Source organism: Chaetodon auriga, chromosome 16 (assembly GCF_051107435.1).
Source record: "Chaetodon auriga isolate fChaAug3 chromosome 16, fChaAug3.hap1, whole genome shotgun sequence".
NCBI lineage: Eukaryota > Metazoa > Chordata > Actinopteri > Chaetodontiformes > Chaetodontidae > Chaetodon > Chaetodon auriga.
The window spans coordinates 470,811-492,953 of NC_135089.1; the positions used below are offsets into that span (position 1 = coordinate 470,811).

At 46.1% G+C, this 22,143-nt stretch overlaps 1 protein-coding gene across 2 annotated transcripts; it reads right to left on the reverse strand.

The window, feature by feature from the left end:
* Window positions 1-1,255: 1,255 nt before the first annotated feature.
* Window positions 1,256-21,154, reverse strand: fbxl19 (F-box and leucine rich repeat protein 19). Of its 2 annotated transcripts, XR_013078307.1 has the most exons (12): window positions 20,573-21,154; window positions 17,409-17,609; window positions 13,660-13,803; window positions 12,828-12,914; window positions 10,987-11,172; window positions 10,854-10,886; window positions 9,133-10,424; window positions 8,510-8,673; window positions 7,990-8,151; window positions 7,260-7,481; window positions 6,041-6,486; window positions 1,256-5,990 (listed from the first exon to the last, which is right to left on the reverse strand). XR_013078307.1 is itself a non-coding variant. In XM_076751976.1 (11 exons), exons 2-11 carry the CDS (start codon window positions 17,592-17,594, stop codon window positions 6,206-6,208), a joined length of 2,757 nt encoding a protein of 918 aa, XP_076608091.1. In that variant the 5' UTR covers window positions 17,595-17,609; window positions 20,573-21,154; the 3' UTR covers window positions 1,256-6,205. The 2 variants fall into 2 exon arrangements, 1 of the variants encoding a protein (XP_076608091.1); XM_076751976.1 differs by having other exon boundaries at window positions 1,256-6,486.
* Between the last annotated feature and the right edge of the window lie 989 nt (window positions 21,155-22,143).

The window sequence follows — 22,143 nt, forward strand, 5'->3', positions numbered from 1 at the left end:
ATGAAACACAGACATTAAGCATCATTTCATTTTAATACTTCTGGATTTTTATGTGACGATCTTCCCATTTTTTCTTCATGCCTGTTCTCAATGCCATTTTTTTTTTACAGCATCACCGTTTAGAGGTGGGTTTGATGGGAGGGGCAGAGTGTGATTGACATATCTGAGTCACTCCTCTGAAGACAAACCACAGGTTAGCCGAGTGTTTCGCTGTGCTGTCGTTTTTCCACCAAGTTGATGCTAAAATCCAGCAACACTGCAAAAAGAACTGACAGACTAAAGAGTCGCAGTACAACAATTTTTCAATATTCTACAAGTAAAAATCCTGCAATAGAAATTCTTCTGATGTAAAAGCATATTAATAACAGAATGTATTAATTTCAAGTAGTCATTGAGCAAAACGGATCATTTCACCAAAGTGTGAAATTATGGATCCTTCAAAGTCTGTGAAGGTGTTCCTTTGATCTTTCGTGTTCATAAGTTATTTTCAGGACTTCAGGGGCTTTTCTGTTCATTTTGTTGTGGAACAGGTGACGACTTTTTCGTTCGTGTTAGTACATAAAACCGTAAAAACCACATACGGTGACTGAAACCACCTGCAAGGATCTGTGGGGCCTTTAATCTCAAAGAATTCCTCTTCTTCTTAAATAAGTTAATCATGTTTCTAGATAAAATCAAAGTAATAAGTATCAAAACTATCATATCCAGCCAAGTAAAAAGCAACACATTTCCCTCTGAAATCCAGTGGAGAAGTACTGCAAATTGTACTCAAGAATGGCAAAGTGGGTAAATGTACTTTGTTACTTTAAAACAGTTAAACTCAATGTTGATCAGCTGACAACAAAATGCTGCTTACATATTAATGCACAAGTGATCAAATAATAATACAAATAACTATGTTACATAACATGTTACAAAACTCTTCAGTACCTTTGATACTTCACTTTTTACTTCTCATCATGTGAGAATAAATCCGTGATACTATTATATGATCACATGACAATAATGTAAAAACAGTAGTTTTAAAGAAAATATTGAACACAACATTAACTTGTAATGTGGTATTCTTACACTGTTGTATTGATACTTTTACTGCTGTTTACTCTTGAATGATGCTCATGTTGAAAACTTGTGTGTGAAATCTGTCAATAATCAGAAATATACGAAGCTCCTCCTGTTATGGACCTGCTGATTCGACGATGAAGCCAAACATGACGTTAAATTCCTGCTTGTGAACAAACAGACACACAGGACATAAAAACAAACCCATTGCTTCTTTATTAGTTAGTCATTTTACAGTAGTCACTCATACGTAGCTGCCTTGAGTTGGTCTTTTTGTGTCACTTTTTACTTTTTGTTCCAACTTCTTCCTCATTTTTTCCATCAACACAGCGGAAGAGTCATGGACAAAGTATAAAAAAAAGAACAAAAAGCAAACAAAGAAAATCGGGATAAAATGCCCCTTTTCACAACAAAAACTACATTTGGCAAAAGGTGAGGATGAAGGTGGTGATGGTGATGATGATGATGACAGTGATGATCCAGTGCATCTTTAAAACATCCATGAAAACATGAGACTCAGTTTTACTAAGATCGAGAAGAGAGAGAAGATGAGATATGTCTGAACATCTGATTGGATAAGAGCTTTCAGGAGTCACGGATTATCGTCCAATCAGATTTGATCTCCTCACCTGTTGCTAGGCGAAGTTTGAAGCTGTGATATGCATCATCAACAGAATAAGTGAGGCGCCGATCGCCACATTACAGTCACAGTAAAAAACAACTAAATCACAACGAATACAAAAAATAAAATATAAAACTGACCCATTGAGACGTCGAACACAGTGAAACATTGATCTGGTGTGTTTATGGCACAACGAGGCGATTGGCTGGCGAGCAGTACCACATCATGGCAATTTAAAACTACTAATACTTTTATTTCCTGGACTACAGCGAGTCCAAAACCCCCACCAGCGAACAGGAACCAGAGAGGAAATGATGCATTACCTCTACTGCACCGCTACAGCTTTTATTGATGACAAGAAACCAACTGCCATTTTCATTATCAGCACATCAACATTCACAAGCTGCTGGAACTTTTTCTTAATTTCTTTAATAAAAGCGCTGAACAACAAATCGACTTATCACCCGGCTCGAATAATCTTTATTTGCAGCCAACAACCTCCAACCTCCTCTACTTGTTCTGCAGCAAACACATCACTCAGCTAACTAATGTCAGCTCGTTATTTAAGCCTGCTAATGAATTAACCAGCTAGCAATGTCGGTTTAATAATTAATTAGCGTGAGATGAAGGTGGCTCATTTTCCAGACAGAATTTAAAGGTAGCTTTATTTATGTGTTAGTCGGTTTTATTTTTTCACTGCAGAGTTGAACAATAAAACCATAAAGTTAAGCTGGAGCTGTGATGCTAACATGGTGCTATGTAGTTAGCATCAAAAGGGCTAACAAACATGGAACAAGCAAGTGTTAGCTTGTGACCTCAGTTTACTAATGTGTTGTGCTAACACATTAGCTCGTTAAAAAGAACTGGTATGTTTTGAAACACTGACATACAGTTTCTGACCAACAAATTAGCAAGCTCACGAGCTAATGATAGCACCGTTTTCCCCATAATAATAATGATATATAATAATATTGGCTCATTTCCACTGTTTGACATGCTGTAATTTAAATGTTCTTTGTTTGTTCTTCAGTATTAATTAATAAAATTTGCATACTGCTGTTAACATCTCCCAACACCAGTTAGCTAGCTAGTGTTTGCTTGGTACCTCAGCTTGTTAATGAGCTAACAACACAGCTCATTAATAATGCAGATTTGAAGTTGTATCAGAAAATTAGGATTACTTTGAACCACTGAAACCAAAACTTAATTAGCTTGCTAGCCAATGTTAGCTTGCAAATGATAAGGTCATTTCTTGGCTCAATCTAAATTAAACCGTAGGTTCTTTTTTTTTTCTGTCTCTTTTGTTCAGTTTTCTCCGAGTGTAGCGCAGCAGAGGTAACGCCACCATAACTGTGACAGAACACTTGAAACTGACTAGCCAATGTTAGCTAATGTGGAACCATGAAGCTAACACGATACTGAGAAACATACGTGGAACACGCTGACCAACATGCTAGCCAGTACAAGGCAATCCATCGACCAAACTCTGACAAGACAAATATGACGATTTTTGTCATCGTTTGTTTGGCTGCTGTTTGACTCGTAACATCCGTCTGAAAACACGTCGATATGAAAAATGATGTCAGTCATATTTCAGACCCCCCCCCCCCAGTGCCTTGGCCCCTCATGACAGACAGTGTTTTGAGGTGACGGAAGCCAGAATCTGGATCTGATCAGCTTTAACATCAGGGCGTCATCTATGAAACACTTTTCTCAAAATCTCGCTCCGATTTCTTGTATGTGGACCATCAAAAGGCAAAGCTTTGCTTCAGCGACGATCCTGATGTGAACTTCAGAGCGAGACCGATGGACTTTTCATAAGTGAGGCCCCAGAGGAAGCTACAGGAGCCCATTAGAGCCAAGAAAACCAAAGAACTGACCGAGTCTGAACAGAAAAGGAAAATCATGTGAATCAAAGTACGAGCAGCGAGTCGAGCAGATAACAGCGACAAAATGACGACGGCAAGATTTTCTGTCTTTTCCTGGCAGAAATGAGCTTCCATAGAAACAGATTCAAACTCGTCATTGTAATTTGAACAATACAGAAAACACAAGAAGGTCAAAATGAAGAAAAGCAACAACACAACATGGATCCATGAAACTGGATGAGACGCTGCACGCAAACAGGAAACGGCCAAAAGCAAACAGGTTTTCTCTCTTCAACGCAGGAATGTGTGTTTGGACTGGATGGGAGTGCTGCCGCCGCCGCCACCGCACACGAATAAATTAAAACCTGATTTAAAGAGAAACAAACAACAACAAACAAACAAAAAAAAACTCCTGAGAAAAAAATGATCAATCACTTCCCAAAAGAATCTGATCGGAGGTGAAAACAGGCAGACGGACGATGAAGAGATCGAAAACGACGAGGGGAAGATGAATGACTGAGGCAAATTTAGAAGACACTGAGGCTCAGTTTCACTCACACACACACACACACGCACAACGAAACAGGAAGGAAAACACCTGAATCACACCTGAACAACCTTCACCTGTCAGAAAACCCTCCTGGTCTGAAGCTGCCGCTCACTGAACTCTTTGAATTCAACACCAAGTTTCATCTCCATATGCTCCTGGTTAGCTTAGCTTAGCATAAAGACTGGAGGCAGGAGGAAAGTGTTAGCCTAGCTCCATCTGATTGGCAGAGGACGTTGAGGTCTAGCAGCTGGCGAGACTTCTCGGCTGCCCTCAGCTCGTCTCTGCTTTGACTTTGTCTCGTGTGTTTGGACGTTTCACCGTCTGTTTGCGTCATTCTGGGCTGTGAAGCTCTAACGCCGCCACAGGACCAAGATTCAGGAGCTTCCTGCTGACCAGACAGACAGACAGACAGACAGACACTACAGCTGTGTCATCTGACAGCAGTAACCTGCTGAGGTCACTTCCTGTTTACAGACTTCATTCGATTTGAATTGTCATTGCATATGTGAACCTGCTCTGACTTCCTGTTAGCTGCTGACAGCTTCCTGTTCCACCTCCACCAAGTTCAAACAATCAATAGTTTTCCAACACACACACACACACACACACACACACACACACACACACACACACACACACACACACACACACACACAGTGTGTGGATACATTCATGACCATCTGATTGCAGCCTCGACACTGAAGGTTAAATGTGATATAACGACCTGACTAAACAGAGCGAGAGGTGTGTTATAAAGGTGACTCCTGACTGGTCTGATTATCCCACCTGTACCTTCTCACCACACCTTTGTTCTCCGGACTTTGAGCTTTAAACTCAGGTGTTCACGGTCTGAACGGCGGCGCGTGTCCTCAGAACAGCAGCCAGCCGATTGGCTGATGGATGATTCTGTTGATCTGCTTTTCCTCCTGACAGGAAACTGAACGTCTGACGTTTGACAGACCACATAATCAATCAGCGTGATCGGCACGTCGACCGCAGATTGACGGGCAGACTAAAGGCCGACAGGTGTCAGAGCGTCGCTCCTCTCTGTCGACGCTGCTGAGGATGCAGGCGTCTGATCTGAATAAACTTTATTGGAACTGTTTCCATCGGTGTGAACATGAAGGTCGAATGTTTGAACGGGACAGCTGAACACCATGAACGTCTGTCCCTCTTAAGGTGGACATAAACCTTCTGCAGGGACGCCTGAACGTCTACAGAGAGGGGGATTATGGGTAACCACGCAGGCTGTCTAACCTCAGCAGCCTTAATACATAAAAGATGCATTTTTCTGAGTCAGTCTAACGTTTTAGTTCACTCCCCAGATTCAGAAATGACAAAAAGGACACCGATGTAGAGACAGATGTGTTTAGCCTAGCTTAGCACAAAGACTAGAAGCAAAGGGAAACTGTTAGCCTAAGTCCTGAACCGTCCAGTCTAGACTCATCTTCTGACCAGATGGACCACAAACATCAGACCGGCCTTCTGCTGGAGACATGGTTCTCAGAGACACACCTGCAGGTGTCTCACGTCCTGCGTGGTGGGTGGAGTCACTGCCTGTCAAACCACAGCCACCAAACCTGGACAACATCGAGCGCTCAGTTCCCGCTCTTCCCCGTTCTGCTGCTACCAATGAGCAGGAGGACGCCGGACATGATGACTGATCGTTGGATGAAAGGACGGAAGGAAGGAAGGAAGGAAGGACAGAAGGAAATGAGGGAAGGAAAGGAGTGTTGGGGGGTGATGTTCCAAAGGTTAAAGGTCATTTACAGTAAACTACAGATATATACACACACACCCAAAATTGTACAGAGAACAAATATGTACATGCTCAGGGTTTCTAATTTTTTTTAACTATTACTGACAACTTTTCCAAAATATGCTGCTCCTCCTCCTCCTCCTCCTCCTCCTCCTCCTCCTCCTCCTCGTTCGCTGTACTCGCCAAAACAACAACACCTTTTCCAACGTCAGGAGAAATGTTGCACGGCTCCCCTCTTGCCCTTGTCCTCCTCCTCACCTGTCTGTAGTGTAGTGAGGTGGGAGGCGGGGCTTGTAGGCCCTCCGGACCATTGACTCAAGTGTCACGTGACAGGAAGGAGGACTTTAGCTGTTCTTTAGCAGTGTTCTGTCTTCAGGAGGACAGGAGGAGGAGGCTGACGTGGAGGAGGAGGAGGAGGAGGAGGAGGAGGAGGACGAAGAAGCAGCGACTGTGGTGGTGACAGCGGAAGAGGAAGATGAGGTGGACGAGGAAGAGGTGTGAGAAGGGAAGGAGAGCAGCTGTCCGGTCTCTGAGGAGAGGAGGGAGCAGGAGCGCAGGTCCACCGTCTGCAGGGAGGTGCAGCGACGCAGCAACGGGATGCACTGCTCCGTCACCTTCACGCAACCTGAGAGACAGAACAGCGTCAGGTGAGCAGAGACAGAACAGCGTCAGGTGAGCACAGACAGAACAGCGTCAGGTGAGCAGAGACAGAACAGCATCAGCACAGACAGAACAGCGTCAGGTGAGCAGAGACAGAACAGCATCAGGTGAGCAGAGACAGAACAGCGTCAGGTGAGCACAGACAGAACAGCGTCAGGTGAGCAGAGACAGAACAGCATCAGCACAGACAGAACAGCGTCAGGTGAGCAGAGACAGAACAGCGTCAGGTGAGCACAGACAGAACAGCGTCAGGTGAGCAGAGACAGAACAGCGTCAGGTGAGCACAGACAGAACAGCGTCAGGTGAGCAGAGACAGAACAGCGTCAGGTGAGCACAGACAGAACAGCGTCAGGTGAGCAGAGACAGAACAGCATCAGGTGAGCAGAGACAGAACAGCGTCAGGTGAGCAGAGACAGAACAGCGTCAGGTGAGCAGAGACAGAACAGCGTCAGGTGAGCACAGACAGAACAGCGTCAGGTGAGCAGAGACAGAACAGCGTCAGGTGAGCACAGACAGAACAGCGTCAGGTGAGCAGAGACAGAACAGCGTCAGGTGAGCAGAGACACGACAGACATGAAGAGACAAGCGGAACCAATGAGCCACAGACAGGAAGTCAGACGGAGCTGAGGGACGGACCAACATGACACCACAAAACAAGGAGATGAAGAGCAGATTTACAGTTTGAGACAATTAGACTGTGCAGTCGTTACGTTTTAGGATCATCCTGCAGATGTTTACCTGCCAGGTTGATGTGGGTGAGGCTCTCTCTCAGGGGGGAGATGGGGGAGGTGAGGGTGTGCACCGTCTGGTCTGTGACGTTTCCACACTGACTCAGGTCTAACCTGTTCAGGTGAGGAACGTAACGCACCAACAGACGAGACGAGGCGTCCGTCAGGTCCAGCCCGGCCAATCGCAGCTCTGTCACGTTCTGGAAACGCCCCACTCTGGTTTCACCGTGAGCTGATCGACCAATCAGAGAGCGTGAACATGTGAGAGGCGCGTCAATGGACTGTGCAGAAAAAGATCTGTTTTATGAGTTTTAAGTTCACTGTGAATCAGTCCAAATGAATCAAATACACGTTTAAATGAGTAGAAGCCATCTTAAAGTTAAGGGTTCTGTTAAGGGATTCCACACTGACTCAGGTCTAACCTGGTCAGGTGACGACCAGGAGAGACGGACAAACTGTCCCAAAGCGCCAGTTTGTGCGAATAACTCACAGAGATGATGATCTGACCGTCATGAGGACGTTAACAAGAAGCTGAAGGTCAAGATCCAATCAACCAATGAGAAATCAAGACTGACTGACCAGCTGAGAGGAGGAGGAGGAGCATCATCACCACCATCATCATCATTATTATCTGACATCAGATGCTTCACCAAACAGAAAAACCTTCATGTCTTAGCAGACTACAAATCCTTCCTGACACAGTTCTCCTGTCAGGTGATGCTGATGTGAGGGTCTCTCACCTGTCCTGGTGTCAGGTGGGGGGGCCAGCAGCTCTCTCAGGTGTGAGTCTTTGAGATCCTCCACTCTGCTGAGGTCCAGCAGCTTCAGACAGGGACAGACGGCCTGACACAGAGCAGAGACGGCCGGCCAGGGACACCCAGACACATTCAGCTCCAACAGACCTAACAGGACAGAGTCACAGGTGAGACTCGCAGAGAGAGTCACAGGTGAGAGTCACAGGTGAGAGTCACAGGTGAGAGTCGGGAATCAAAAGGAGTTAAACATGGTTTCCTGCTGCCAACAGCATGAACGTGTTGAGACAAAGAAGAATCACAGTGTGATCTTCAGACTCCCTTACGAGCTTTCATGGCTGGATTCAGCCGTCTCTCATGGAAGTTCTCCAGCAGATGAACTTCAGTTCTGTGCTGAGAGACTCATCTGCTGAAGAAGCCTGCAGAACGCAGCTGAAAGCTCCGGAACAGGCTCACGAGTTCACGGTCAGTTTACAGTCAACAGGTAAACAGGAAGTGTTGACAGCACCTTGCAAGCGGTTGATGAGCCACATCAACTGCTTCTTGGAGATGTTGGTATAACCCAGGTTCAGGGAGACAGGCTGTCGGCGGATGATACCACTCAGCATGGGGGGGGTGATGGAGCGCTGCCGGCTCAGATCGATCTGAGTCCACAACCTTTTATCACAACACCTGAGGGAGACAAAGACGAGCGTCACACACAAGAGTCTGTTTTCTGCTCAGAAGGACATCCGCTGTCGTCTCCTCACGTGGGACATTCACGTCAAGCAACGTTGGAGTCCGCCTGTCCGTCCGTCCGTCCATCACGTCCGTCAGTCTGTCACGTCCGTCCGTTGTCTGTCCATCTGTCATGTCTGTCTCTCCGTCCGTCCGTCCGTCCATCCATAATGTCCGTCTGTCATGTCTGTCAGTCTGTCACGTCCGTCCGTTGTCTGTCCATCTGTCATGTCTGTCTCTCCGTCCGTCCGTCCGTCCATCCATAATGTCCGTCTGTCATGTCTGTCAGTCTGTCACGTCCGTCCGTTGTCTGTCCATCTGTCATGTCTGTCTCTCCGTCTGTCTGTCCGTCCATCCATAATGTCCGTCTGTCATGTCTGTCAGTCAGTCACGTCCGTCCGTCATGTCACTCACCAGCGGCTCCAGGTGCGGCAGACCCTCATGCAGACACACAGCTCTCTCTGGCTCAGGTGAGTGAAAACTCTGAGCCACACGTCACGTGTCATGATGTGGGAGGAGCCAGAGTCCAGCGGTAGGCAACTGGGCTCGGGGCAGGCGGGGGGAGGACGCACCAGGTGTCTCTCCATCTGAACGGGCCGGGGGGGCGACGGCACGGCTGGCGGGCTGCGCTTCATCATCTGAGAGCGCGAGGCGAGGCGGGATGGTTGCGTGCAGGGCGACGTCGCCATCACTGACATCATCAGGCCGCCTCCCCCCGGGCCTCCGCCCCCTCCACCTCCATTAGAAGTGGGGATGGAGGACGAGGAGGATGTGGTGTTTCTAGACATCTGGTTCTTACTGTTGCTACGGATCTTGTTGCTGCGGCTCCCGCTGCCTTTAGTCCCACCCCCGCTGTGTTTGTGATTGGTCAGACCACCGCTGGCGTTTTCTTTCTCCCCTCCCTCCCTCCCCCCTCCGCCCCCTCCTGTCCCTCCTCGTGTCCGTCCATTACGCGCCTCCTGCCCATTGCTGCGCTGCTTCCCCGTGAAGCCGTCATGCTGTGAGGACGGAGGCATCTGATTGGAGGAGAGGGGTGAGGGTGGGGGGAGAGAGGTGGAGTTTTTCCTGGTCCTATCAGACGTGGGCGTGTCCTCCTCCTCTCCGTCCAGCAGTCCACCTTTCCGCCCTCGAGGCAGTAACCCCACGTCTCCTCCTCCCCCTCTCCGCCGAGCCTTCTCTCCCACTCCCCCGCCCTGTTCCTCCTCCCGTACCTCCTCCTCCCCCCTCACTCCCTCCCCCTCGGACTCCTCGCTGGCGCTGAAGCCCAGTTCGGCCAGGCGTCGTTCCCGTTCCCTCTCTCTCTCCCGCTCGCTGCGACTCCTCTCTCTCTCTGCCCGCCCCCCGCTGCTGTTGCCATAGACGACGGGAGGAGGTGGGGCAGGGGAGGATGAGGAAGGCGAGGAGCCTCCTCCCGCCTGCTCCCCCCTCAGGGAGTCATCAGAGTCAGACTCCGAGTCAGACTCCGAGCTGGAGGAGGACGAGGACGAGGACTCGGGCCGACGCTCCAGCAGACACATCCTCTTAAAACGCTCCAGTTTTTCTCTGTGATGGGAGCGCTGGTCTGCATTCGACGTCCCCCCTGCACCTCCCACTCCTCCTCCCCCGGGCTGAGAAGAAGCAGTTGTTGAGGAGCCCTGCAGTCCTCCCGCTCCTCCTCCAGCTGAGGAGGTGGGACCATTTGACTCTGCCGCCTCCTGTTTGGGTTTCTGGTGGACAGAAAAATTCAAATCAAACTGGGTCAAAACTCTTTTCACTGATTTGTTTTCCTGTAAACTCGTAGAGGAGGAAGAGGAGAGGGAGACTGTCTCTTCATCCTCTCTGGTCCACAGGCAGTCTGTTACTCTGTTGGCGCAGGTCTGACACTCGCTGGTGTTCAGGAAATTGAGTTCAACCATGTCTACATAACTGAAATTGAATTTATGTGAGTAACACATAAAAAAATTTTTTGACTGTAAACGTTACTGTCCATGTGGCCACTGGACAACAGATGGACACTGGAGCTGGGACTGAGCCGGATGCTGTGGACATTTAACAGAAGAACTCAACTCTGGTGAACTTGCAACTCACTGATGAGACAACAAGTCGTCTCAGAAAAACTGGCTGCTTCCTCCTTCCCAGCAGTAAAGACTTCTTACCTTTTTGAGGCGTTTTTCGTGGGCGCCCTTCATCTGAGAGAGACAGGAAGAGACAGACAGTCAGAGCTGCAGACAGGTTCAACACACAACCAGCATCGTGTCCTCTGCCTCTGAAACAGCAGACTGTGTTCACCTTCTTCTTGGGCCCGCTGTCCTGAGGCAGGTCCTTCTCCTTCTTCCTCTTGTGTCCTCCGTCCGTCCTCCCCCCCTCCTCCAGGGAGGGAGGGGCTTTCTTTTTCGGGGGAGGGTCATCCGTGAGCTTCCAGCGGCCCACCTCCCCGTTATCCAGCCTGCGTTTCCCCGAGCCATCGGCCTGGTCCTGGTCACCAACACGAGACTGTTACAGACGAGTTCACCTCTTCACGACTACAAGAGGCTTCAAAACACTGACGATGAACTGCAACACTCAGCGACTCCATGACACTGCTAACACACTGCTGATAACAAACTGCTGATAACACATTGCTGATAACACACTGCTGATAATAAACAGCAGATAACATACTGCTGATAATAAATTGCTCATAACACATTGCTCATAACACATTGCTGATAACAAACTACTGATAACATACTGCTGATAATAAACTGCTGATAACACATTGCTGATAACACACTGCTGATAATAAACAGCAGATAACACACTGCTGATAATAAACAGCTGATAACACATTGCTGATAATAAACAGCTGATAACACACTGCTGATAATAAACAGCAGATAACATACTGCTGATAATAAATAGCTGATAACACATTGCTGATAACAAACTGCTGATAATAAACAGCTGATAACACACTGCTGATAATAAACAGCTGATAACACATTGCTGATAATAAACAGCTGATAACACACTGCTGATAATAAACAGCTGATAACACATTGCTGATAATAAACTGCTGATAACACACTGCTGATAATAAACAGCTGATAACACACTGCTGATAATAAACAGCTGATAACACACTGCTGATAACACATTGCTGATAATACACTGCTGATAACAACACTGCTGATAATAAACAGCTGATAACACACTGCTGATAATAAACAGCTGATAACACACTGCTGACAACACACTGCTGACAACACATTGCTGAAAAATAAACTGCTGATAACACACTGCTGATAACACATTGCTGATAATAAACAGCTGATACACTGCTGATAATAAACTACTGATAACACACTGCTGATAATACACTGCTGGTAACACATTGCTGATAAACTGCTGATAACACACTGCTGATAACACATTGCTGATAATAAACTGCTGATAACACACTGCTGATAACACATTGCTGATAAACTGCTGATAACACACTGCTGATAATAAACACATTGCTGATAATAAACTGCTGATAACAGAAGATAAAAGAATCAAAATGGACCATCATTCCAACCAGTTTTATTTGGCTGATTTTAAAAAGTAATTTTACATTTTAGGAGTAAACTCAGTTCCAGAAGATAAAGTTTGTTCCAATTTAAAACTTTCCCTAATTAAATCTCCACGTCACTTTCAAAATTAAGTTTTCTGAAGAAATTACTTTTTTCTCAAAGATTACAGCTTAATTTTAAAATGAATAGTGACTGTAGAAATTCTACAAACAAATACTTTAGAGTTGGTATTTTATAACTTCATCTCAAATTCTATTCCTTCTTCTCGTAGAATTATTAGTCTTCCTGACAGAATGATGATTTCATTTATTTGTCTTATATAACTTTTGTCTCGTTACTCCCGGTCCTCATAAAATCAGGATTTTTTTTCAACTTTTTTCTGATTTTCTCTGATTTGTTTCCTCCTCACAGTGGAACTCATATTCCTTTGTAGTTGTCAGAGGGAACATCATGCCATTCCTGCTCTTTCTCTGTACGGTGGCCTCCTCAGGACATCTCGGACTGGCCTCAGCGGTTCATGCACTGACAGGAAAGATTCTGTTGAACGGATGTCATCCCTCCACCAGTTTTCCTTACCTTACTGGTTTTGCCCTCCTTGTGGCATTTTGGACACTCCCAGCAGTTTGGGATCTCGTCGTTGATGATTCCTTCAGCTTTGCCCATCTGAGGAGAGAAACACAGCTCAGCACAGACGTGACAGTGACAGCTAAAATTTATGACTTTACCCTCAACTTTTACTGCCTTTTCTTGTACAATGACAACAAAATATTCTGATTACATTCTCAAATGTTTTGTCGTGGTCTTCAGAATAAAGGTCATGTTGTTTCCTCAATCCTCTGTACGGTGGCCTCTTTAGGACATCTCACTCAGACTATCAAGCTGCCCTTTTTGTAGAGACTGACTGTTGGTTGATCGTTACCTTTTACACCTGCAGTATTGATAATGAATGTCAGCAGAGTTACGTAACAGGGACATAATGGGTAAAATGGCGACAGGCTTAGAATGGTGGAAGGACTGGAAAGGTGCCGGCTCCCCCTTGTGCCTCCGGACAGCTGTCCCATCCTGGCTAAACTGCTGCAACACGACACATTCAATGCATCTGACTTTGGGGAAATCACTGAGGTAGATCTGTGGAACTTTGCAGGAGGAAGATTTTGTCATGCAGTAGTTTTATGATCCGGTTCTTATTTTGACAGTTATAATAACAGGAAGTGGAGACAGTCATGCACAAGTTTCCTTCTGAATGAAGACCTGAACATCATGAAAGTTTGATCTCAGAGGAAAGACGTAAGTGCAGAGCGTGAAAGCAAAAGCTGCATTTGTGCAGCTGTTAGAGGTGAAGGATTTTAGAAACAGTGAGGTCATCTCTGAGGTCTGTTTCCTGTTTGTGGAGGTAAACGGTGATCACCTTGAGACAGCTGGGGTGGATGATTTCGTTGCAGATGGTACACTCCATCAGAGAGAGGCTGAACTTCTCCTCCTCCGAGTCCACCGTGTCCTCCTTCCCCGCCTCACCGCACGCAAAACACACCGCCGTATGAGGCAACACCGGCTGTACAGAGAGAGAGTGAGAGTGAGAGAGAGAGAGAGAGAGAGAGAGAGAGAGAGAGAGAGAGAGGTGAGTCAGACAGGTGAGTCAGACAGGTGAGACATGCAGGTAGAAAGACAGGTGAGACAGGCTGGTGACAGGTATGACATTTGTGTAAAGTTACAACAGCGCCATCGCTGTGATAAAGGCTCCATCATGTTAAAAATAATGTGCTTTGCTGCAGCTGTGAAAACATGCAGGTAGAGGCTCCGCAAAACCTCACAGAACTGGAGTTCCATCAGTAACCAGCATGTTCCTCACTGTAACACGGACTGCAGTCACATGAAGACGTGAAGCTAACATTAGCACCAACACACGCTAATCTCTCGGCTGCTGCTGCAACAACAAACACACAAGTCTTCATCTGCTGTCACCATGTGAGGAAGAGGAGACCCAGAGGATCACCCTGATGGAAAAGTCCCCACAACAACTGGAAAACAGTCATATCGTTCTGTGTGTGCTAATCAATGAGCTTCAGACCGTTTGAGGATCAAAACCAAACATTGATTCACTTCAAATGAAGCTCGAGGACGATCGATACGACTTCAAACATACAACCTGAACGCTTTGACGTGTTTCTGCTTACTGTTCTTTCTGCTGGTTAGCCCGTCGAATCGGGCATTAGCACGTTCTGTGGCTAACATGGCTAGCAGCAGTGTTGCAGTCCACAGGCTGGAGCAGTGTTGGAGTGTCTCACAGTGAGGACAGTCAGAGAAACTGTGGACATTCAGCCTCGTTTAAAGAACCAGAGCAGCAGCTTTGACGTGGAAACTGTTTCTTCTCGTAGCTTTTTGTGTCGTCTCTCGTAGCCTGAGCTAACGTGAGCTCCACCTTCATGCTGCAGCTCGAGCTCAGCTGGTCTGAGGTTACAGGAAAGTGTCTGTATGGGAACGTATTGACAGACGTGTCCTGTGGGACACTGACGGTGGGACTTAGAGAATATACTTCGAGTTTTCTGTCTCATAAATGTCTGACTCTGAATGTCACATTACGTTTAATAATTAACCTTTATGATGGAGCAGCTTCCTCCTCATTAACAAGTTGGCCTCATTTCTTTCCTGTTTGGAGCCAATAAACAGTTTGATTCTTTGTTCCTTTACGTTGCTGAGGTAGAACCATGTTTTGAGTGCAGTATGCCTTTTAGTTTGTAATTCTGTGATAAAAATCTTAGCTCCCGTCAGCCACCACTGACAGACAGCCAGACAGAAAACACGACAGCTCCTCCTACAGACGCTGGGTGACGTGCTTTGACTCGTCCTCGATCAGATTCAGACTGGATCTGTGGACAGACAGCACCTCAGACTTTTTATAGAGCTAAAGATGAATCAAGAAAAATAACCAACAAATGAATCCTTCATGAAAACAAAACCACACATTCTTCTTCCTCATCAAAAACTGACAGCTACATTATCCACAATGCAACTGGACCGCCGACAGTAGAGAGTGAAACGGGGGTGGGTTATGCTAGTAGCGGCTAATGTAGTCAAAAGTGACATCACACGATCCTAAAACCTGGACAAAGACAAACGAATGAAGAAACTCCAAAGTGCAAGAAGCCACTCAGGAGGAGGAGACGAGCCGATCCTGACAAACCACCAGAGGGCGTCCTTCCTCCTCCTCCTCCTCCTCCTCCTCCTCCAGCAGGAGGACCATCCATCCTCTCCTCCAGCCATCTCCTCCCACCTCCTCCTCCTCCCCCCTCAGGAGGATCTCAGCTGAAACCAACACATTCTCCTCTTCGTCTCCTCCTGCTCCACTCACTCCCCAAACACAAACAAATCAAAATCCTACAACAGAAATTATATGAAGAGCAGCAAATCGACTGGTTCAGCGTGTGTGTGTGTGTGTGTGTGTGTGTGTGTGTGTGTGTGTGTGTGTGTGTGTGTGATGGATCAAAGCCAACTCTCTCTCACTTACAGCACCAGCAACCATCTCTGGTTGCCACGGAAACCCAACATCCTCTCTTGCTGGGCTCCAGCTCTCCACCATGATGCTATTTGAAGAATCGGTACAGAAAAAAATCCACACCTTCAGTGTTTGAAGAAGACGTTCTGTGTGTGTGTGTGTGTGTGTGTGTGTGTGTGTGTGTGTGTGTAGCAGGGATTATGTCGATATGTAAATCTGTGTGTGTGTTAACATGACAGTGTGTGGAGCAGAAAACGATGCCTGCGGCGCTCTGTGCTCTGGTATCTTTGTGAGGACCAGGCTGATCTGCACAGGGTGAGGACATTTTGTCCGGTCCTCACTTCTTCATACATCTCTCTCTCTCTCCCCCTTCTTTCTCTTTCTCTCTCTCTTTCTCTCTTCCTCTCTCAGTAATTTATGTAGTGGTATCAAACCAGTCCAACAGAGCTGCACCTCACTGGTTTATGACATGGATTTAAAGATGATCTCTGCATTAATGTGATAATAAAAAAAAAATATTTCAACAGCAAATATTCTGTTTCTTTTATCCATAAATGGTAACATATGATTACTATAGCTAAGCTAGTGATGCTAATGGCACACAAAATGCTCAGTCAAGCTGAGACCATCAGTAAGCTCAGTTTCATGTTCCGTCACTTCAGTATAAAAACTATTGATCATCTGTGTCATCTGTTATTTACTGTTTGTTTGTTTGTTTCTGTCTGACGTCTCTAAATGTCTCTGCTCATAGTGTCCAGAGACAATAACTCCAGAGTCCCATGTGAAAACATTCGTCTCTACACACAGTTTTCTCTGCTCCTCTCTCGCCCTCTCTGTCTCTCCTCTCCTGATTCAATGAGTTTATTTCAGCCAAACTAGAGTCAGTGATGATTGTTGGAGCACTGAAAGATGAACCAAGAAGGTTTTGATGAGTTATATTTGGTTTCTGTCAGTTTGAATGAGGTTTGTTTGAAGATGTTAAATCACTGTTTCCGTGAATGGAGTCTGGTGGCTGAGGTGAGAGCGACAGAACAGCTGATTGTGGTTAAACAAGAAGGATCTTCTCTTTAACATGAAGGTTTGGCTCTGCAGGGATCATTTCCATCATGTTGTCTGACACTTTTCATAACAACCTGTGCTGAAACACAGTTTCAGTGGACGAACATTGACTGTGTGGATTGTGTGGCCTGTGCTACAAAACTTTTACCCCCTGTAGCACCAGCGCTACATGCTAACAACGTTAGCATACAGCCCCGTCAACGCGACACAAACACAGGAGAGTTAAGAATCAAGTGATGATTCTCTCCAATCAGAGGTCAGCAGTGTTGGTATCGACTGAGCTCGCTTCGAACATCCACCGAGGTGACGTAAAAAACAGGTGTCAGGTGACGTCTTCAACTAACAAGCCGAGTCGAACCTGCGGTGGAAACAAGGCTCACGCCTTCTGTTTCCTTTCACATCACATGACTGACTTCATCTTTCAGGATTTCACATCGTCTTCATCAACGAAACCCAAAAAAAAAACCAAGCAAACAAACTACATCTACTACACAGACGTGACCTGGAGGAGCTGTCAATCAACAAGCCGCTTAACTGTGAACTGTGTGTGCGGGCGTGAACTCTGTGTGTGTGTGTGTGTGAACTGTGCGTGCGTGCACTCTCACCGCCGTGCACTGTCTCAGGAGGCAGGACTGCTTCATCCGGCCGGGCCCTCCGAACTTCTTCATGTCCTTGCAGAAGTGGCACTCTCCACACTCGGTCCTCATGCAGGCCTGGCAGCGCCGGCACCGCGTCCGCCTGCGCCTCGCCCCCCCGCCAGCCCCCCCGCCCAGCGCCTTACTGCCCGACATCCCCGAACAAGTCAGCTGCAGACACACAGAGAGACAACAGAGGTGAGGTCAGCGGGTCGTAGGCCATGTTTGTCTGGAAAGATGTTTGTTATGAACCCATCAGAGACATGAGAGAGAGGAGACGTCTGAAGACACACCAGGTTCAATCTATTACTCAGGTGATCGATCGATTATTAGTATTTCTATATCTTCGGATTTGTTGAAGCGACCCTCCGCTCCGGCCTCGACCACAGCGGACTGACTCTCTGAAGACGTGGCGGCTCATCGTTTTCTGCCGTTCTCGTTCATCGCTAAAGGAGCGAGTCGCTCTGGAGAAACACTGTTGATCTCGTCATCCCTCCTCAGCCACAGTGACATCACTCGTTGGCAAGCTGGATGTCATGTTGCTAACTGCTTCCTGCAGTTGTAGCTACAATAAAGCTACTGTAGGGGGCAGCAGTCACGAACCACAGAGCAACTGGACCTTCGTACTGTGACCGAGTATTTTTACTTCTTTCAAAAATACGTTCATCTGTCCATCCGTCCGTCTGTCTCTGTCTGTCTCTCTGTCCGTCTGTCTGTCCCGTTGATGACAGCGTCTCACACTGAGAAGCTTCATGTCCTGAGAGCCGAGAGCTGCTCGATCACCAGCTCATTGATTTGTTGATGGACAGAAAAACGTTCAGTGACTCTGAACTGATCGATTAATCATTTGACGTCGTCCAGTTTCAGACGAGAACATGAGAATTTTTGTGTGACAGTAAATTTAATAGATTTTGTATTTTGAAAGAGTCGGCCGGACGAAACAGAACATTTGATGACATCACATTTGTAACTTTTCAAAAGATTCATCGACAAATCTAGAAAATATCTGTCAGATTAATTGATGATGAAAATAATGATCAGCTGCAGCCTTTGAGTCCTCGTGACGAGTCAGCTTCATGACGGCCAAAGCCAACGCGGCGCCTCCACAGAGCTGAAACAGACTGTTATCATCTTATTGATTAATCTACCAATTATTTTCCTGATTAATAGTACTGTTGATAAAATACTGGGAAATACTGAAATATAGAGAATATGTAGCAGCGAACTGCAGGAAATGTCCACTGAAAGTCTGCCTAATCTGCATGAAATCAACGGATGACGTGAAGCGGTCAGTCGGTCACACGGCGCCGGGGGACATGTGGGATCGTACTCTGGTATATCAGGAGTCATGTTTCAAAGCATCACACCTCCATCACGGCCGCCGTCAGTCAGAACTGAAGAACATGACGAAGACGCAGACTGATGGAACATCGCCGACTGTCCGACCAGTGAGAATCTGGATGGACAATCATATCGACCAACCAGAAGAAATAATCTGATGGTGATTGGATTCACTGTCAAATCAGAGAAAAACAGCATTTTTTTACCATCTGAAAACAAAACTGGAGATTTGCTGGTGCTCCAGGAGAAAACTAATAACTAAAATTAACTGATTATCAGAGCTGCTGCCAATCAATTTTCTGTCAGTGAGTTAAACTGAATGAGCGACTGTCATGTCAGCTCCAGTTTAAAGGAAGTCACAGTTTGATATTCGGTGGACGAATGGTCAGATTCTGAGACGCTGGACGAGGTGTGATCAGGTGAGGCGTCCGCGCTCGACAGACACATCTGTACACAACCTCCACAGACAGCTAGAGCCCAAAGCAGGCTGGATTTCTAAAGACACGACCAGCAGGTATTTCAGAGTTTCAACTGACACCATTGGTCCGTGCTTTGATTAGCTGGCTGGAGTGACACCTGGCACAGGCTGGACTGAACGATTGTGATTAAGGCTTCAACAAACAAATATTTCAACTCATGTTCCGTCTCCCAGTTCTGATCTTGGTCATCAATGAAACGTTTCATCTGTAAAACGGCAGAAAACTGTGGAAAACGTTGCTCAACCTAGATCCCAAAGCGACGTCTTTGGCTGTTTTGTCCGATCGACACAGATTCAGTTTCATGCGACAGAAAACTGCTGAGAAGCTGCAAATGTTTGGATTTTTCTTAAAAGAAATGACTTGAGCAGTTGATTTAATATTAAAATAGATGGTGATGAACTTTCTGAATTCACCAAATCGATGGATGGATGGATGAATCGTTGTCGCTCTGATATAAAACCTGTTTCCAGTTTTCTCTAAAGCCCAAAAACTCAAACTGCTCCATCTTTGTATTTACTTTGAAATGTGAAGTATTTCTGATTGGCTCCTGTTTCTTCCCTCGTTTTTGATAAATGCTCATACTTAGTGTCTCAATGTTAACCTTAAATATATTTTTTAAATCTTTGTTTTGTTTGGTGCAATCAGAGAAAAAGCAGCAGCTTTCTGAGATGACTGGACGTCAGAAAGTACATACTGAGTACATGCTGTACATACTATGTATTTGCTGTACATATTGTTTATGGTGTACACACTGAGTACTGTGGTGTACATACTGTGTATTTGCTGTACATACTGTGTATCTGCTGTACATAGTGTGCATATGTGTACTGTGAATAGTACCAAACTTCTCTGACTGCCCAGAAGCGGACTGGTAGCGTTAGCATCAGGCTGGTCATTAAGAGACCAAACCGTACAGCTAGCTAACAGAAGTTAGCAGCCAAGAATAATGAAGATGCGCATCTGGCACTACTTGCGAGATAGTTGCTAACGGCTAAACGAGCGCGTCACAGTAACCTACATTTACTCAACGCAAGCAAACACACTGATACCTGCAAACGTTTAGGAACGTAAGGTGTATTGTTGATTTAAGAAGCGCATATCTGAAATGACACACACGATCCCTCCCCATCCCCCCGTGATCTCAAATGAAAACGTTACGCTTGCTAACATGCTAACAGGCTAGCTGCTCTGCCCTCGCACCCTGCAGTATGCTTCCTCTTTCATTATCTATCAAATTCAGGAAAAATCAACGCGGGCAGCTGGATGTTAATAAAACATGACTGCTAATAAAGACACAAATTAGCAAGGACTAACCTCTTCGTATCAGGTCGCATACTCCTTGGTCGCTCATTAGAAATAATATTAGCCAACAGCTAGCCAACGTTAGCCTCGGTTTAGCGCAGCTAGCCGTCCGCTTCCTTGTTTCTTTCTCCGCCAGGCTGCTGTTAGCTCCCGGTCTGCTTCACATGTGTCCCATCGTGTTAGCTTCTGGTGTTCCGGTTAGCTCCCGGGCCAACCTGACGGACCCACGGTGGGTCTAAATGTCTCGATTACCAAACTGATCGATATCGATAAAGTGAAGGGCGCAGTGCTGCTGCCTGTGTCGTGCCCATTCACTCCTCTCTCCCCCTCTCCCTCTCTCTCTCACTCTCCCTCCCTGTGTGAGACTCCCTCTCTCTCTCTCTCTCTCCCCTCCGCTCCACACGTTACAACGTGTTCTTCTCTTCTTCCCGGGGGGCTTCAAAACACCTAAAATGGCTCATTTTAACTGAAGCGCAGTGTTTTTAATCGACACACGGTTATAACCTTCCGCAGAAACTAGACCCCGCTGATCAGCGCATGAAAATGAATCAGATTTTGTGAGTAAAGAACAGCGCGCGGCTATTGTTCTCCGTGTCTATTGTGTGGCGGCTGGCTGCGGGGCTGTGCGGGATTTGGTTCATGTTGTGAGTCAGGTGGTCGCCGGTGACACGTTAACCCCCGCACTGATTACATCACACAGGTGACTACTGACACCGCGCTCCATTTCTGCCTCAGAGGAATAGAGGGAGAAAAAATTAAATAAATAATGTGGTAAATAAAATATGGGCAGCGAAAATATGCACGCCCCGCCTCTGCGTGGTGACGTCACCGTGCGTCAGGTAGAGAAAGGCATTTCGGAGCTTGTAGTGTTGAGTCTCACTCTGACAACCAGGAAAATGAAACACTAGGCATCGTAAAAGTAAAGAAAAGAAAAGAAGTACTTAAAATGTACTCGAAATGTCAAACAAAGCGACAATAAAAGGACTTTAAAGCATCGTTCAACATTTTAAGTCACATGAACAAGGTGCTACAACAAAGACTTTAAGACAGAAGTCTGAAATTAGTTTCAGAAGATATGTTTATTATATATACGCTATAAAAACCCAGAATATGCAACGCACTGCTCTACAGCCGACAGAATCTGAAACAAGTCAAATCTGATGAGACTCGATCGAACACCGCTGAATGTTCATGTATGAGGAACAAACTGAGTGAGACTGACAGTAAAGAATCTTTAATCTTCTGTCTTTCGCTTTGTTCCTTAAGAACATTTTTCTTACAATACTCCCATGCCATTACTTCATTATTATTTATATTTCAATAAGAGATCTGAGTATTCTTCAGTTTCCAAATCTTAATGTGCATTAAAGAGCAAACATTTACATAAAAGTCTATAAGCCAAAGTGTCGACATGAGCCGCTGTAACTCTGTTAGGACACATTACTGATGGAGAAATGACAGCGGACACAATCCTGAAACAAAATGAATGAATTCAAGGAAATAAATGAACAAAACATCCTGCAAATATGACGGCCTGTGTTTCCATGGAGCCAGTGAAACCCCACAAACAATGGATGAGTGAG

Bases quoted from the DNA above. Each gene is read 5' to 3' on its own strand.
- fbxl19 (XM_076751976.1), bottom strand. From the start codon at position 17,594: ATGTCGGGCAGTAAGGCGCTGGGCGGGGGGGCTGGCGGGGGGGCGAGG. The intron at 11,173-12,827 runs GTAAGGAAAACT...GTTGGTGACCAG, and splicing joins AGGAGGGCAAAACCAGTAAG to GACCAGGCCGATGGCTCGGG. The intron at 8,674-9,132 runs GTGAGTGACATG...TGTCTCCCTCAG, and splicing joins TGCCGCACCTGGAGCCGCTG to GTGTTGTGATAAAAGGTTGT.